This window comes from Solanum stenotomum, chromosome 1, assembly GCF_019186545.1.
Source record: "Solanum stenotomum isolate F172 chromosome 1, ASM1918654v1, whole genome shotgun sequence".
Taxonomy (NCBI): domain Eukaryota; kingdom Viridiplantae; phylum Streptophyta; class Magnoliopsida; order Solanales; family Solanaceae; genus Solanum; species Solanum stenotomum.
The window spans coordinates 8804448-8818769 of NC_064282.1; the positions used below are offsets into that span (position 1 = coordinate 8804448).

The 14322-nt window shown below is 33.3% G+C and overlaps 5 protein-coding genes across 5 annotated transcripts in view; 2 read left to right on the plus strand and 3 right to left on the minus strand.

Annotated features, from left to right (window-relative positions):
- LOC125853630 (disease resistance protein RPV1-like) overlaps nucleotides 1–646 on the plus strand; it is a 39678-nt gene extending 39032 nt beyond the window's left edge. The window contains exon 9 of the mRNA XM_049533355.1: nucleotides 46–646. Within this exon, the coding sequence (XP_049389312.1) occupies nucleotides 46–603 (558 nt within the window). The 3' untranslated portion in view covers nucleotides 604–646. The remainder of the gene's footprint in view (nucleotides 1–45) is intronic.
- Nucleotides 647–1160: 514 nt separating this feature from the next.
- LOC125870661 (germin-like protein subfamily 1 member 20) lies at nucleotides 1161–1942 on the minus strand. Its single transcript, XM_049551154.1, has 2 exons — nucleotides 1819–1942; nucleotides 1161–1723 (listed from the first exon to the last, which is right to left on the minus strand). The coding sequence occupies exons 1-2, from the start codon at nucleotides 1940–1942 to the stop codon at nucleotides 1161–1163; spliced, it is 687 nt and encodes a 228-aa protein (XP_049407111.1).
- A 726-nt stretch (nucleotides 1943–2668) lies between these two features.
- LOC125870521 (germin-like protein subfamily 1 member 18) lies at nucleotides 2669–3467 on the plus strand. Its single transcript, XM_049550979.1, has 2 exons — nucleotides 2669–2798; nucleotides 2904–3467. The coding sequence occupies exons 1-2, from the start codon at nucleotides 2669–2671 to the stop codon at nucleotides 3464–3466; spliced, it is 693 nt and encodes a 230-aa protein (XP_049406936.1). The 3' UTR covers nucleotide 3467.
- A 516-nt stretch (nucleotides 3468–3983) lies between these two features.
- On the minus strand, nucleotides 3984–5026 carry LOC125870506 (uncharacterized). Its single transcript, XM_049550955.1, has one exon. It carries the CDS (start codon nucleotides 4933–4935, stop codon nucleotides 4093–4095), a length of 843 nt encoding a protein of 280 aa, XP_049406912.1. The 5' UTR covers nucleotides 4936–5026; the 3' UTR covers nucleotides 3984–4092.
- Nucleotides 5027–5730: 704 nt separating this feature from the next.
- On the minus strand, nucleotides 5731–10081 carry LOC125870442 (disease resistance protein RPV1-like). Its single transcript, XM_049550882.1, has 6 exons — nucleotides 9505–10081; nucleotides 8306–9413; nucleotides 7816–8226; nucleotides 6801–7727; nucleotides 6026–6710; nucleotides 5731–5918 (listed from the first exon to the last, which is right to left on the minus strand). Exons 1-6 carry the CDS (start codon nucleotides 9987–9989, stop codon nucleotides 5812–5814), a joined length of 3723 nt encoding a protein of 1240 aa, XP_049406839.1. The 5' UTR covers nucleotides 9990–10081; the 3' UTR covers nucleotides 5731–5811.
- Between the last annotated feature and the right edge of the window lie 4241 nt (nucleotides 10082–14322).

The window sequence follows — 14322 nt, forward strand, 5'->3', positions numbered from 1 at the left end:
TGGTTCTTTTTTTTGTCATTTTTAATGAAATTCTTCATGACACAGGTATTGTTTGAAAAAGGAATGATCAGCATATATCTTCCAGGGAGCATGGTTCCTGATTGGTTTTGTTACAAGAGTGCTGGATCAACTCTATCTTTCACCGTCCCTTCATCTCCTGATCTCAAGATCCAGGGCATAACTGTGTGCTCAGTGTACACAATTGACTGGAAAGTCTTGATTAAGGGTGCCGAATTTTATTTGATAATCCATAATGAGCAGAAGAATGTGAAACTGATTTATAGCCCAACTTGCTATGGTCTTCCTGAAGGCCAAAATGAAATGTTATGGTTCACTCATTGGAAGTTTCTGAGTCAGCTGGATGCTGGTGACACCTTGAATGTCACAGTTTTTACCATGGTTGGTTTTATCATCAAGGAAATTGGTATTCACTTAATGCATGGTGAGCAAGTAGACATGATTTTTAACTCAAACAGTCAAGAAATGCAGCGAGATTATCCTTATCAGGGGATGATGCCTATGAAACGTCAAGGGCTTGTAGATTTATACTGCTATGGCTATATGGGGGCTGGATTGGACTACATTTTGCCCTACATGCCATGAGATCCATAAATGGGAATTCTTTGGTGGAGTTGGATGTAAAATATGACGTCTTAGCCATCTCCCCAAGTATTTTCTTTTCTCTTTTCTCATTTAAAATTTTATATTTCTAGAAAGAATTATTTATGTAGAATTCGGATGACAATCAGTCCTGTCATCATCTTATTTGTTATATTTTGTAATGACGACATTTCTCTAATTTTGAAGAAATGTGTTCTGAAATACTCTATTAACTCGTTATCATTTTCCAATGCGAAGTGTCCAAACAAGAGTACTAGGAAGTAACGGACTAAGGAGAATTAAAGAATTCTACACTTCAGTGACACACTGTTCCTACATGCTTGGATCAGAAAGTAATATGTGTAAATACTTGATCAATAAATACTATAATGTGTTTTAATTTAATGCTTGTGTATAGTTTTGAGAACATTACTGTAGCACGCGATAAATTATAACCAGAACAAACCATGAGAAATCCAGTACAAAGATCAATGAAACCAGTCCACAATGCTGGGTCATGAGATTTATTTATGATTTCCTAAATTCCACAAATGACTAATTTAGTTGTTGTCCCACCAGAATTGTGATTGGAGATAATCCACAACTTTCTTGTCAACTTGGAATGCTTTTGCAAGAACATCATCATTGATAGGTGGATCTGAACCAAATATTGCATTTGCAATGGTGATGACTCCTGGATTTTGGCTACTGAGTCCAGCAAATGCAACGGCCTTGGTCTTTCCCACATTAAACTGAAAATGTATCAGACCTATTGGAAAAACGAACACATCTCCAGGATGTAGAATCTTGGTAAAGAGTTTGTTCTTCATATTTGGACCAGGGTTCGAAAGAACAAATCCAACGTAGAGCGTGCCCTCAAGGACAGCAAGAACTTCAGTTCCTCGAGGGTGAGTATGAGGTGGGTTGAGACCGTACGGTTCAAAATCAATACGAGCTAAAGAAATGCCTAGAGTGTTGAGTCCAGGCAAGTTGTTGACATTCACAGCAGTCACAACAGATCCAAGTTGATTTGAAGTATTCCCAGGTACATTTAACCCTGGTCTAAAGAAGTCATCTGCAGTAACATCCTTTGGATCCTTGCAAAATTTCCCATTCACGAAAACTGTACACAGAAATCACAATTAGAAAGCAAAAATAACAACAAATACTATAGTAGTATAGAAAACAAAGAAAAGCAGCAAGAAGTATCAAAATTACCAGCAGACTTGGAATCATTAACAGCAACACAAAAATCTTGTAAAGGACTAGGATCAGATGCATGGCTTATTGAAGTCACCACAGCCAATATGGCAATGGTTAATAGAAAGTACTTGAGAGCCATAACAATTAGTTCAAACTCTGTGTATATATATGTTAGAGACAATTTAATTTATGTACTCTGTTTTATCTGTGAGAAATATGAGCAGAGTGTAGTGTCTATTTATAAGACAACATAACAATTTGATCAAAACAAAGTGTGGATTTGGCTTCTGCATGCATCATCCAAGTCTTCAATGGTGAATATTTAAACAATTATGTCATGAAGTTTCGTCAACAACGTAACTATTAATGACTAAATCTTACTAGAATATAATTTTTTGTGCATTCGCAGTAATCGAAATTTGTTTAAATAAAGGGAAGTTGAATTGGTAAAATGTCTCCCTTCCCTTAAACTTTGATCTTACATATTTTCATATCAAAGCATGTAAAGTACTATTGAAAGTTTTACCTTTTCTAATAACTTTCCAATTTTGACTTTGCTACTCCTTATTTCATAATACTGACCATTTCCAATCGCCCAGGGAATTAATTAGTCTCTGTAGTTGTTGAAGAAGGGTTCAGGATCTGGGTTTATTATAAACTAATCATCAAAGACTTGGTAGAAGCTACCTTAATTAATTCATTGTTTATTTTGGGGAGTTTAACTTGAGGACCCATTCAAGAAATTTCATCTATAAATAGCCACCATTCTCATGCAAAGTTTATCACCTTCATTCTCCAAGCTTACAAGACATAAAACTAAAGCAGCATCGTTTCAATTAATTAGAAGATTATTATCTAGTTAATTATGGCTTTGGCCCTGAAGTTTCTTGTTATAACCTTTGCCATATTGGCTTTGGCATCATCACCTAGCACTGCCTCAGACCCAAGTCCCTTGCAGGATTTCTGTGTTGCTGTTAATGACTCTAAAACAACTGGTAATTGAGATTAATTACTACTTAAGTTCTAGCTTCGCGTTTTTAAATGAATACAGAGTGCTTGCTTTTCTTTTTCTGGTTTCTAATGTATTTGTTTTCATGCAGTTTTCGTGAATGGAAAAGTTTGCAAGGATCCAAAACTTGTCACGGCTGATGACTTCTTCAGATCAGGCCTAAACAAGCCTGGAAATACATCAAATCAACTTGGATCAATTGTTACTGCTGTCAATGTCAACAATTTACCTGGGCTCAACACTCTAGGCATTTCTTTAGCTCGTATTGATTTTGCACGACGTGGTCTCAATCCACCTCATACACATCCTAGAGGAACTGAGGTTCTTGTTGTTCTCAAGGGAAGACTCTATGTTGGTTTCGTCCTTTCTAACCCTGGCCCAAATATGAAGAACAAGTTGTTCACCAAGATTTTGAACCCCGGCGATGTTTTTGTTTTTCCTGAGGGTCTAATTCATTTTCAACTTAATGTGGGAAAGACTGATGCCATTGCATTCGCTGGTCTAAGCAGCCAAAATGCAGGAGTTATCACTATTGCAAATGCAGTATTTGGCTCAGATCCACCAATTAATGACAATGTCCTCGCTAAAGCATTCCAAGTTGACAAGAAAGTGATTGATGATCTTCAAGAACAGTTTTGGTGGGATAATAACTAAAAGTATATAAAACTACTACTCATGTTTGTTTCTTGAAAAATATATACCATTTAATGATGTTCTAATTACATGTTATGAAGACATAGTAGTATTATATTAGAATAAGATTGAATATCTGGTCTTTTGGACTGATTTTCATTCTGATTGATTGATGTATTGAATAAAGATTGATTAATGGAATTAAATAATATGTACTTTAATTTTTGAAGGAAGTATGATGTTTCCCTAATTATTTAGAAACGGTTGATAGATTATTGTCTTGACTCTTGTATGTGCTTATCGAGAGATGGAAAACTGAAATCTTGAAATCCACTCTGCAAATCAGTATTATCTCCTTTGGCCAAATATCTTTACAACGGGAATTATCATAATAAGCCGAAGTCACCATGTCTATATTGTGTACAAAGTAAGCTTAGCATTAACCAACGAGCTTACATTAATTCAAACAACTTTTGTTCGTCTTCAATATTAACATATGTATTGATTGACACAGCATACACACATGATCATTAACTAGTAGTTACATAAAGAAACAAATGTTGATTATTATGGTCAAGGTTAAAACGTATCTCCTACACTAAATGATACCCAAACAATGTGTTTCACCTCCTAGTACAACAATTTCATTAATTTGAGATATTTTTCCTGGTACCCAGAGACAAGGCTTTCTTCAACAGGGATTCACGACCCGGAAAACGACGTGGAGTTTCCGTGTTATAATTAGTGGTGTCAAATGAGCGGATTGGATCTGATTTGGGCCGATTGAAATGATCAGAATTTGCTCTTCTTTGTGTAATACTAGTTGAACGTTGCAACGGCGAGCCAGATTCATTCTGTCTCCTCTGTAACTTTACCCTTTCCCGTCTTCTCTCCCTATTGTCTTTTTCGCCATCCCCCTGAGGAATATCAACTCCCTTTTTATCTTCAACCCTAATTGAACTATTGGGGGAATCGGAAAGCCTTGGTATTCGACCACCTTTAGAGGTCCCAAGTAACTCAAAATCAATTTTGCTCCAACCCAACTTATCGTCATTGTCCCAACGGAATCTGGTGCTGATTTCCAGTAACTCGGAAACGGCAGTCTGTGTCCCTGCCAGTGAAACGTCGCCGTTGAGGAGATTTTGGGCGAACTCCCACTCAATTCGGTCCTTATAGATGGGGTCAGAGAGGACTTGATCTGCTAGCTGAGCCCATTCTTCAAAGTCGCGAGCTCGGAGATTCTTTGTCACCCATTTGAGGTATTTGGATGGGAGTGTTCCCAGCATTTTACCTTTGTATTTTCCAAAATCTATGACTCGGTCTCGCGCTGGAATAACTTTTCTGGACCCAATTGCTGAGATTACCAAAGGAGAAATAGTCCTCCTCAACGACAAGGACTGTGAAGAAGGGGGAAAAGAAGTTATCTGAAAACGTGGAATTGTAGAAGATGAGACATTGAATGAGCACTGTGAGACTGGACCAAGATTCATCTCTGAAGGGGAGAGGTTGCAGGCCAAACAATCCAAATTTTGAGTGGATAAGAGAGACTGTTTTCCTGATGTATTCAAAGGGATTAATGATTATTGGGGTTTGAGAAGAAATTATTACTCTCCCCGTCCCATTTTATGTAGTGTCATTTGACTTGATACGATATTAAAGCTAAATTATTTCTAATTATAATAAGATGATATTCTTTTTGGAAAAGACTAAAAATGAAGTCTGCTACATAAAGTAGAACAGGAGTACAAAATAAGGATGTTTTTACCATTTCATTTTAAGAATGTTTTATGTATTCCGGAAGACATTAATGATGTTATTCCAATTTTAGCCTTATTTTAAGAATATTTTATGTATTCCAGAAGACATTAATGATGTTATTCCAATTTTAGCCTTATTAAGGGCAAGTAAAGTTACATCTTACTTTCTAAAACTGAGTAGTTTTCAATTTTTCACAAGGATTGTGCCTAAGTTAATAACATTACTCCACTACTTATTTTGGAATGGATGGACTACTTTCCCGTGCCAATTAATGTGACATCATTTTACTTAACACAAAATTTTATAAAGAAGAAAGATTTTTTAAATTTGTGATCTAAAACAACATACCATTTGTGCAGCTATAATCAAGGGACCAAGGAAAAGAACCTATGTGTTTATAAATCATTCACCTCCAAGTATAACAAATTGTTTTAGCTCTGTCAATGTGTTAAAATCTATGTTGCTCGGACTCTTCAAAAATGTCGACGGGTGCGTGTTGGATCCTCCAAAAATAGTGTATTTCTAAAGGATCCGACACGAGTGCGACAACATATTTGGAGAGTCCGAGCAACTTAGGTTAAAACTGCTGCACCATTGTTTCATTTCCTTCACCAAGATCTTTCCAACAGCTCCTCGAGCTCTGCTAGTGCAGCCTCTTCGTCTTCATCCTCGTCATAATCGAAGATGCTATCATCATCATCCTCTTCTTCTGCCCCTGCTCCATCAATAGACCATATATAATACATGATCATCCAATAGTACACAAATGAGTATATGTCATGATAAAGTTTTTGGTATGCAAGATATATAAGAAGCACGGACCTGAACCTGCAGTCTGCACATCATAATCCTCGAACAATTTCTCGTTCAAGATTGACCTCACAACGAAATCTGCATTGTCACGCATCACATAGTACTCAGGGTGAGAAAGATAGTAATGATGAACCGCCAACTGATATAAAGGCATGAAGCCTTCCATGACACTTTCTTCAGATTGATAATCACTAAGTGGAGTATGTCGCGTTGCAAGCACTCTTGTTTCACTAGTAGATGCTGAGGACTGGTCTAAATCTGGATTGTTATAAGCAAGTGTAGCTCCAAACTCTTTCATCTTAAAAGTTTTACCCCAACAAGGCAATGAAACATTAATCTGATCACCTGTTTGTAAATACTTGCCAAACTTCCAGTGGCATAAAAATGTCAACTTGTTGTTCTCTCCTGGAATGCCAATGAATGATGGAGCATAAATCCACTTAAGACCCTGTGTTATGTTTTGGACTTTGATGTCAATTGTATGAGATCCCCCGAATTTCCTGTCACCAAAATAGCGAAATATACGAGGACTAGAACGTGCATAGACAATGCAAATAAGCAGTCCTGTTATCTTGATATTAGGAAGTGAATCCACATACAATGTCAACAATCGCTGTTCACTTTTGTTGCTGAACCAGCTTGGAACCTCATTTCCTGGAAAATAAGTACTGAAGATTCCAAATTCATAGAGTCCCTGATGCCAAAAAGGAAAAAGAAAAGGTACTAAACATTGGATTTGCTCAACAGGTTGAGGAGAAAGTTTACAGTAAGAAACAAAACTTACCTGCTGTACTGAATACATCCTTTTTGTGTTGGTGAACCTATTAAATATTTCCACCACTGTATCGAATGTGTTATCTAGGTTGAGAAGAAGGCGTAGAGCATTCAACATTTCCACTTCAAAATTATCAATGGGCTTTAGCTTGAAAATTCCTGAAATCTCAGTTAAGCTCTCACTTTCCATGACATCTAAAAAGAGAGTTGTCATTAGGTTTGGTAGATTTGTGACTGTTTCCAGTGATGAGCATCTAACTGCCTTTAGCTTAACAAGGTTTGACGGAAGCTCTGGCAGAGATAGGAGGCTTTGACATCCATCTAACCAAAGGTCTTGGAGCTTACCAAGATTTTTGATACTCTGAGGCAGGTTATAAATCAAGTTTTCACTTAGATTCAAGAAGCATAATGAGGGAAGGTTGCTGAGGCCGAAGGATAGAGCATCGTCTGTTAAGTTGCAACTAGAAAGACTTAAGCTGACGAGCGAACTTGATAAAGAAGAGAACGAAAACTGGTTAGAGCCTGGGTATCTTCTCAACTTTGATGACCAAGTTTTCCAGAGGGCACTCCATGAATTCATGTTACCACCCACCGGGGCTAGCTGTCCAAAATTCATTCCATCAGCCTGCAGGGTTGTCAAAGATTCTAACTTGCCTAGCTCTATTGCTGACATAACTAGTCTAGAACAGCCAGAGATAATAAGTTTTTCTAAGGATTTGAGCTTACAAAAGCTTCCAGGGAGTTTCCTTAGATTCTTGCAGTCTCTCAAGTTCAGATAGACAAGTCCGTCAAGGCATCCAATTGATTCATGAATCTTGACCAACTTAATGCAGTCTTTCAGGATCAATGTTTTTAGATGGGGAAGTCCAGAAAAATCAGGAGTTCTTTTTAGAAAATGGGAATGACTAAAGATGAGGATCTTTAATGATCTAAGAATCTGCAACATGAAGTAAGAGGTAAAGTTAAGTCTGATTCAAAAGTCATTTTCCTGCCGTAGATCGAAAGGAAACACATTTATAACATACCTTAATTCCCTCCCAGGCTTTTTCCAAATAACTTTTTTTCATTTCAAGGGCAACCAGGCTCTCTATAGGGAGATCCTCAGGGATGATCTTCATATGAAATCCAGACCAACGTAGTAATCTTAGACCTTTCGGAAACAAACTATAGAATCCAGTTAAGCTTACATAACTAAGCTGGAGAATCCTCAGCCTCTGCATTCTGGAAAATGCATCAGCTTCAAATTCTATACTGTCTGAACCTTCTGTGCTGGCATCATCAAAATGTTCCAAATGCTTGCGGCGTTTTCTTGGATAGCCATGACCTATCGGACCAGCATCTTCACTGAAGAAATACGATCTGATAGATTTGACTGCTTTGGACAATTTGTTGGACATTCCCTTGTCAAGAACCAGACCTTCAATATTTTCAGTTCCCTGATGGAAGAACAACAATTGTTTATTTATTACAGTCAATCATAATGCATATACAAAACCAAAGAGTAAGATTTCTTACAGTTTTTGTACTCAATATATTGAAGGAATCTCTGTATCGCCAAACTCTACTTCTTTTCCGAGGCTCCCAAGGGGATTCTAGGCGGATAATTTCTCTTCCCATATCTTGAATCAATGAATGCACTTTCAGCTTATCCTTGTCCATTTCTATCAGACATCTATCTGACAGAATCTGAATTCCTACTACTGAGAAAAAACCACATCCATCGAGTATAGTTACTGCATAGTCTCTATCCTTTCCCACAAAGAAACAGACAATATCAAGGAATATTTTCTGTACATCATCATCATCTGGCAGCAAATCGTAGCTGATTCTAAGTTTTTCCAAGATCTTATTGTCAGGGATTGCCTTTAACTTCCTTAATGCACTCTCCCACACCTCTATACTTCTGTCACAAAGAGAAGAACCTAAAACTTTGAGAGCCAAAGGAGTCCCTTTACAATGAAGTATCACCTTTTCTGAAAGGTCCTCATGATCTTCTGAAGGTTTTTCTTTTCCAAAAGCATGCCAGCTGAAGAGTCGAATCGATTCTTGAGCATTCAATGGCATGACCTTATACATCTTACAACTGCAGACCTCACTAGCATCAAACAGGTGCTGATTTCTGGTTGTTATGATTATTTTACTACCTGGATAAAACCATTCTCGCATCCCAAGAACCGCATTTAGCTGATCTCGATCATCCACATCATCAAGAACAAGAAGAATTCTTCTGCAATGGATGGCCTCTTGAATCTTGATGACTCCTTCATCGACATTGTATATCTTTTCAACCTTCTTCCCTAGAACATTTGAAAGAAGTTGTCTTTGTAGACTTACCAGACCATCATATCTTTCTGAAGTTTTATTCACATCAGCAAGAAAGCTGCTGCCATCAAATTTGTCAAAGTTAAGATTATAAGCAGTCTTGGCAAGGGTAGATTTACCTAGCCCCCCCATACCATATATAGCCATAATATCAACACTAGTTGATCCATCCTGCAACCAGAGATTTATGTCTTTAACTCTAGAATCTATTCCAACGGGGTGGAGAGCTACACTCAAAACTGCACGATTTAGTCTTCCTGCAACCACCTTCACAATCTCCTGAATAAACCTTGACTCACACCTGAAAATTACAATGAGTTCCATTTTCAGTCACATGAAAGATCATCTTAGAAAAGGGAATGAAACAATTTGTAATTCTAGTAAGAGCTTACCCATCATATTGATTCTGTAAGACCATTCCTCCCAAATCAGCAACTTCTGTTAGAGAAGCCTTCCATTCCTTCACCTTCTGCAACCATTCCAGTCTCCTTTCCTCGGTCCCGGATCTATATCTCTGTTCATACATTAAAAAATCTTGTTCAAAACACCCTTTTTGTTTCCTGACTTCTGATGGATCCACATCATAAAACACAGGTAAAACGAAACGTCCAAAAAGTTTCTTGCTCTCAAGTATAAACACAAGTTCATCAAGGCACCTCTCTGAAGAGGTATAGTCTTTTGACAAAACAACAATGAGAATTCTTGATTCTTGAATTGTTTTCTGCAATTCTTTGCACCCTTTTTCATCTATATCAAGTTCATCAACACTGAATGCGCGAATACCAGCATTTGATAAAGCTGAATGAAGATGATTTCCAAAAGACTTGCCTGTTTTTGTTGCCAAACTCAGAAATGCATGAAAAGCAAACTGAGACATTTTTTGTTTTGATCAATCACAGATAAAAGATTGTTCTTTGAGAAGCAATTCTTTAGAAGCCTTGAAGAGATAAAATAGGTGATTTTGCATCTGCAAGCAGTCTAAGAAGGTACATGCATTGTTTTCACATGTCAAATCAACAGGAAACACATAGGGCCTGTTTGGAAGGACACCCTGGTAATTAGATTTGGTGTAATTGGTGTAATTACATTGTCTTGTCCTGTTTGGAAGAACATGTAATTACTTGGTCAGCATATAATTGACAGTGGATAATTACACTCTACAATTCACAGGGCAGAGGTTGTGAATTGCTGGTACACTTGATTACTTCTTAATTTCTTTTTTTTAATTTCTATTTTAATTTTTTGTTTTAATTTTTTCTACTTCGATTATTTAAGTTCTTTTTTCATTTTTATTATTCTAAAAATTTGTAAAAGTTTATTTTTTATTTTTTATTATTATATTTCATTTTCTTCTGGTTCTCAACCTTAGTTTACGTGATTCTATGTAATTTTCTCGTATTATCTATTTCTTTATGCCATGCTTATTTTCTCATTAGCATAAATTTATTAGTATTCTAATTTTTAAATTAAAATAGAATTTATTGTTAAGTAAAGTTATAGACTTACGTTTTCTTTATTAAGAAAAAATAAAAATAAATCATATTTATTGCTATGTTGAAATTTGTTATAAGAGTATTATGTTAAATTTTTTGTTTTGAATTTATAACCTATGTTATATTTTCAGTTTCATTTGTTTTAGTAATATTGAATTTACATTGCACGTTATTTTTTAATTAGACTTGATAGATTATATTTTTGTCAAACATTTAATAATTTATGACATTTTATTTATATATTATTCTTTTTATCAAACATGCACTTCACGATATTCGTAGAAACTTCATACTTTTAGTTGTTACGATCAATTCAATTGAAATATATTAATTTGAAAAAAATATAAATCAATTATTTTTTCATAATATTAGTTATAGAAAATATGTTTATTAATTAATATATTTTCAAGAATATATATTTTAAATATTTAATTTAATGTCATTTATAAAGTTTTTTATTTGTCTAGTATAAATTTTAAATAATTAATTTTTATTTTTAAAATTTATTATAATTTTATGATTGCAATTGTGCATCCAAATAGAATATGTGTAATTACACTGTGGCATCCAAACAGAACATGTGTAATTACAGTATAATTACACTGTGGCAACCAAACAGGTCAATGTAATTACTAGACTGTGTAATTACTAGGCTAGTAATTACTGCCCTAGTAATTACACCAATTCCAATTACCAAGTGACTTTCCAGATAGACCCATATATTCTAAAAAATTTACAGAACCTAAGGTCTACATATCACCAACTAACCTAGAAAATGACAACAAATTAGCAATACCTATTATGCAGTTAATATTACACAGTTTATCTATTATTAAATGCAGCTAGATTTGGAAAAACCAAGGTAAGAAGAGGTTACTCCCTCCGTCCCAAAAAATTTGTCACGTTTGTTTCTCCACAGTTAAACTATATGAACTTTTAACAATTACCATGTATTTTTTTCACTATATTGATATGAGAAGAATTGCAACTTATACTATTTTTCATATACTTTTCAAATAACTAAATTTTAATTTTAAAATATTAAATTAGTTCAGTCACCTTTAACTCCGAAGATTAATCAACCTAACTGACATAGGTTCCTACCATATGTGCAAGATTTTAATGTCAACCTTATGAAAAACAATGGGTTAAATTTAAAAAAATGAAAATAAAATTATGACAACTTTTCAACTGATATATAAACTATATTCTAGAATACTTATACTGGGAAAATTTATCTTATTTGGTTACTTTCTTCTTTCCGTGATTAAGACCTTAGAGAATCAACATGTATCCTTCTATTAAGGCTAATTCTGTTTCAACACTAAACATATTTATCTTTTTAAGGTAAATTAGGGACTCTTATCTAAATCACATACTTATCCTTATATTGGACATTTATAGAAGGAAAAAAAAACTCCTTAGAAACAGCAAGAAATAAAATACGAGTAATAACAACTAATTAAGGTGTAATCCAACTAGTTTAACTGAAAATCAATTATTGTTATAACTAGATAATTTATAATCACATAAATATTCAAAACTTGTTTTAGATTATAAATTTTAAAAACTTTCATTACAGTCAAACACAATCATAGAAGACATGACTACTATTACTTTGAGTGCAAGATTTTTCTTTGACTTTGGTTTTTACATTTTGCCTAAAAGCCATTTAGATTTGGATTTTAGGATCAAAATTCAAAAAAGTACTCTCTTCTGAGTCTTGCTATTTATCCTCAATGGACTGGCACCCAATAGTCCTTTGTGTCACAAATTTCTATGTTTGTTAGAATTTTTATGATTTTCACATTATCTAGTATCGTGTGGCTTATATTTAACGGATAGCGAATCTCATTTACTTGTTTATATAGTTTGAATCACCTAGGTAAAAAAAAAAAAAAATTGGACTCCGCCAGAATGTTTTTGGTAAATATTTTTGGATTTTAGACTTCAAAGTCTAAAGGACAATTATTAGTGAATCTGATTCTGATAATAGTATTTTCCTTTTCAATATTGGCATATTATTATTCCGACTCCATGTGAAGAAGCAAATTCTTGAAATCCCATTGTTTGAAATAACACGCGGACATGCACTAATTCGATAGAGCGTCTTCCATCCGCACAAATTTCGAATAATTTGTTCACCAAAATATTATGATTCTAAAACTACTTCATTAACTACACTAGATCAGACCCTTGATTACAAGTCAATATCCTCTTTAAGCATTACGTTTTAGCCAATCATTATTTACCACTTAAAAGGTAAAGATCGAGCTTTAATTCCTACTATGATTGATGCAGAGTAAATAACCAAAACACATTATATATTCACTATGAATTAAGTCATGTAAAAGTTGGATATGGTACCCTTGATAGTAAATAAAATTACTATATATATATATTAGAAGAGTCTAGGATTTACTACCATTGTTCCAATTAAATCATTACAAATGTCCAATACTTACTATATAAAATATATAAGTGGGCCCCACCTCCTTCCACTTAAATAATATTTTTCAACCTTATCATGGTAAAAGTTGAATTTATTATCCTTTTCATTTAATTTTATATGATATTATTTTTTCTATAAAATCATTATATATGTTTTAATAATTTAAATTTCAAAAACATTATAATTTAACTTTAAAGATTTTATTTTTTCAAAATCTTGTACATTGAAATATATAGTTATGAATTTAAAATATTTTTAAAATCATATAAAAAATTCAATAACTTCTCAAATTCCATAATATAACACTTAAATACTACATATTATATATTAATTACTATACTATAAATGACTTAAATACTCCATATTATCTATTACAATAATTAACAATTATTTGACACTTTAAATTCTATCAATGCCATATAAATTAGGATAAAAAACCTAACATATAATATTTAAATATATTTAAAAATAATTATAGTACAATAATTAACAGCTTAATTATTTAAAACTTATATCAAAAATTTAATTGAGTATCTAAATTCTATTGGTACCACGTAAAATAGATTATATAATAAACATATATTGTTTGAAATTGACGAAAAAGAAACAATAAATTACAATAATTAATAAAAAAAATAGTCCACTCCAAAAAATCTATCAATTAACAACATATATTGTTTGAAATTGACGAAAAAGAAACTATAAATTACAATAATTAACAAAATAAATCTCTCGACTCCAACAAATCTATCAATTAATGCCACATAAATTGGGACATGGCAAATAACATATAGTATTAAAAAATTAGGTTCAAAATGTACTAAAAAATACAATAATTAACAACTTAATAGATTAAAGAGACATAAAAAAGGGTTAATATTTAAAATTCTGCATGTGCCACATAAATTAGAACAAATAGAGTAATAAATATTACTTTCAAAATTATGTTACAAAAAAGTACTACAAATCACAATAGCTAACAATTTAAAATATTTTTAAAATCATATAAAAATTTCAATAGCTTCTCAAATTCCATAATATGACATAAATTTTTTTAAAAAAAGTGTTATAAATCATAATAAATAGTACAATATTTAAACCACTTTAAAAGCATTATAAATTGTAATAAATAATACAACAATTTAAATTACTTAAAATTTAACGACTTAAAAATATTTTTTTAAGTGTATTAAAATTTTGGTTAATTGTCAAAACTTTACATGTGCCACATAAATTGGGACATGGACAGTCACACATATTTTTTT

Bases quoted from the DNA above. Each gene is read 5' to 3' on its own strand.
- LOC125870661 (XM_049551154.1), bottom strand. From the start codon at position 1,942: ATGGCTCTCAAGTACTTTCTATTAACCATTGCCATATTGGCTGTGGTG. The intron at 1,724-1,818 runs GTAATTTTGATA...TTCTGTGTACAG, and splicing joins TAATGATTCCAAGTCTGCTG to TTTTCGTGAATGGGAAATTT.
- LOC125870521 (XM_049550979.1), top strand. From the start codon at position 2,669: ATGGCTTTGGCCCTGAAGTTTCTTGTTATAACCTTTGCCATATTGGCT. The intron at 2,799-2,903 runs GTAATTGAGATT...GTTTTCATGCAG, and splicing joins TAATGACTCTAAAACAACTG to TTTTCGTGAATGGAAAAGTT.
- LOC125870506 (XM_049550955.1), bottom strand. From the start codon at position 4,935: ATGAATCTTGGTCCAGTCTCACAGTGCTCATTCAATGTCTCATCTTCT.
- LOC125870442 (XM_049550882.1), bottom strand. From the start codon at position 9,989: ATGTCTCAGTTTGCTTTTCATGCATTTCTGAGTTTGGCAACAAAAACA. The intron at 7,728-7,815 runs GTATGTTATAAA...TTCATGTTGCAG, and splicing joins AAGCCTGGGAGGGAATTAAG to ATTCTTAGATCATTAAAGAT. The intron at 5,919-6,025 runs GTCCGTGCTTCT...TTGATGGAGCAG, and splicing joins TGTGCAGACTGCAGGTTCAG to GGGCAGAAGAAGAGGATGAT.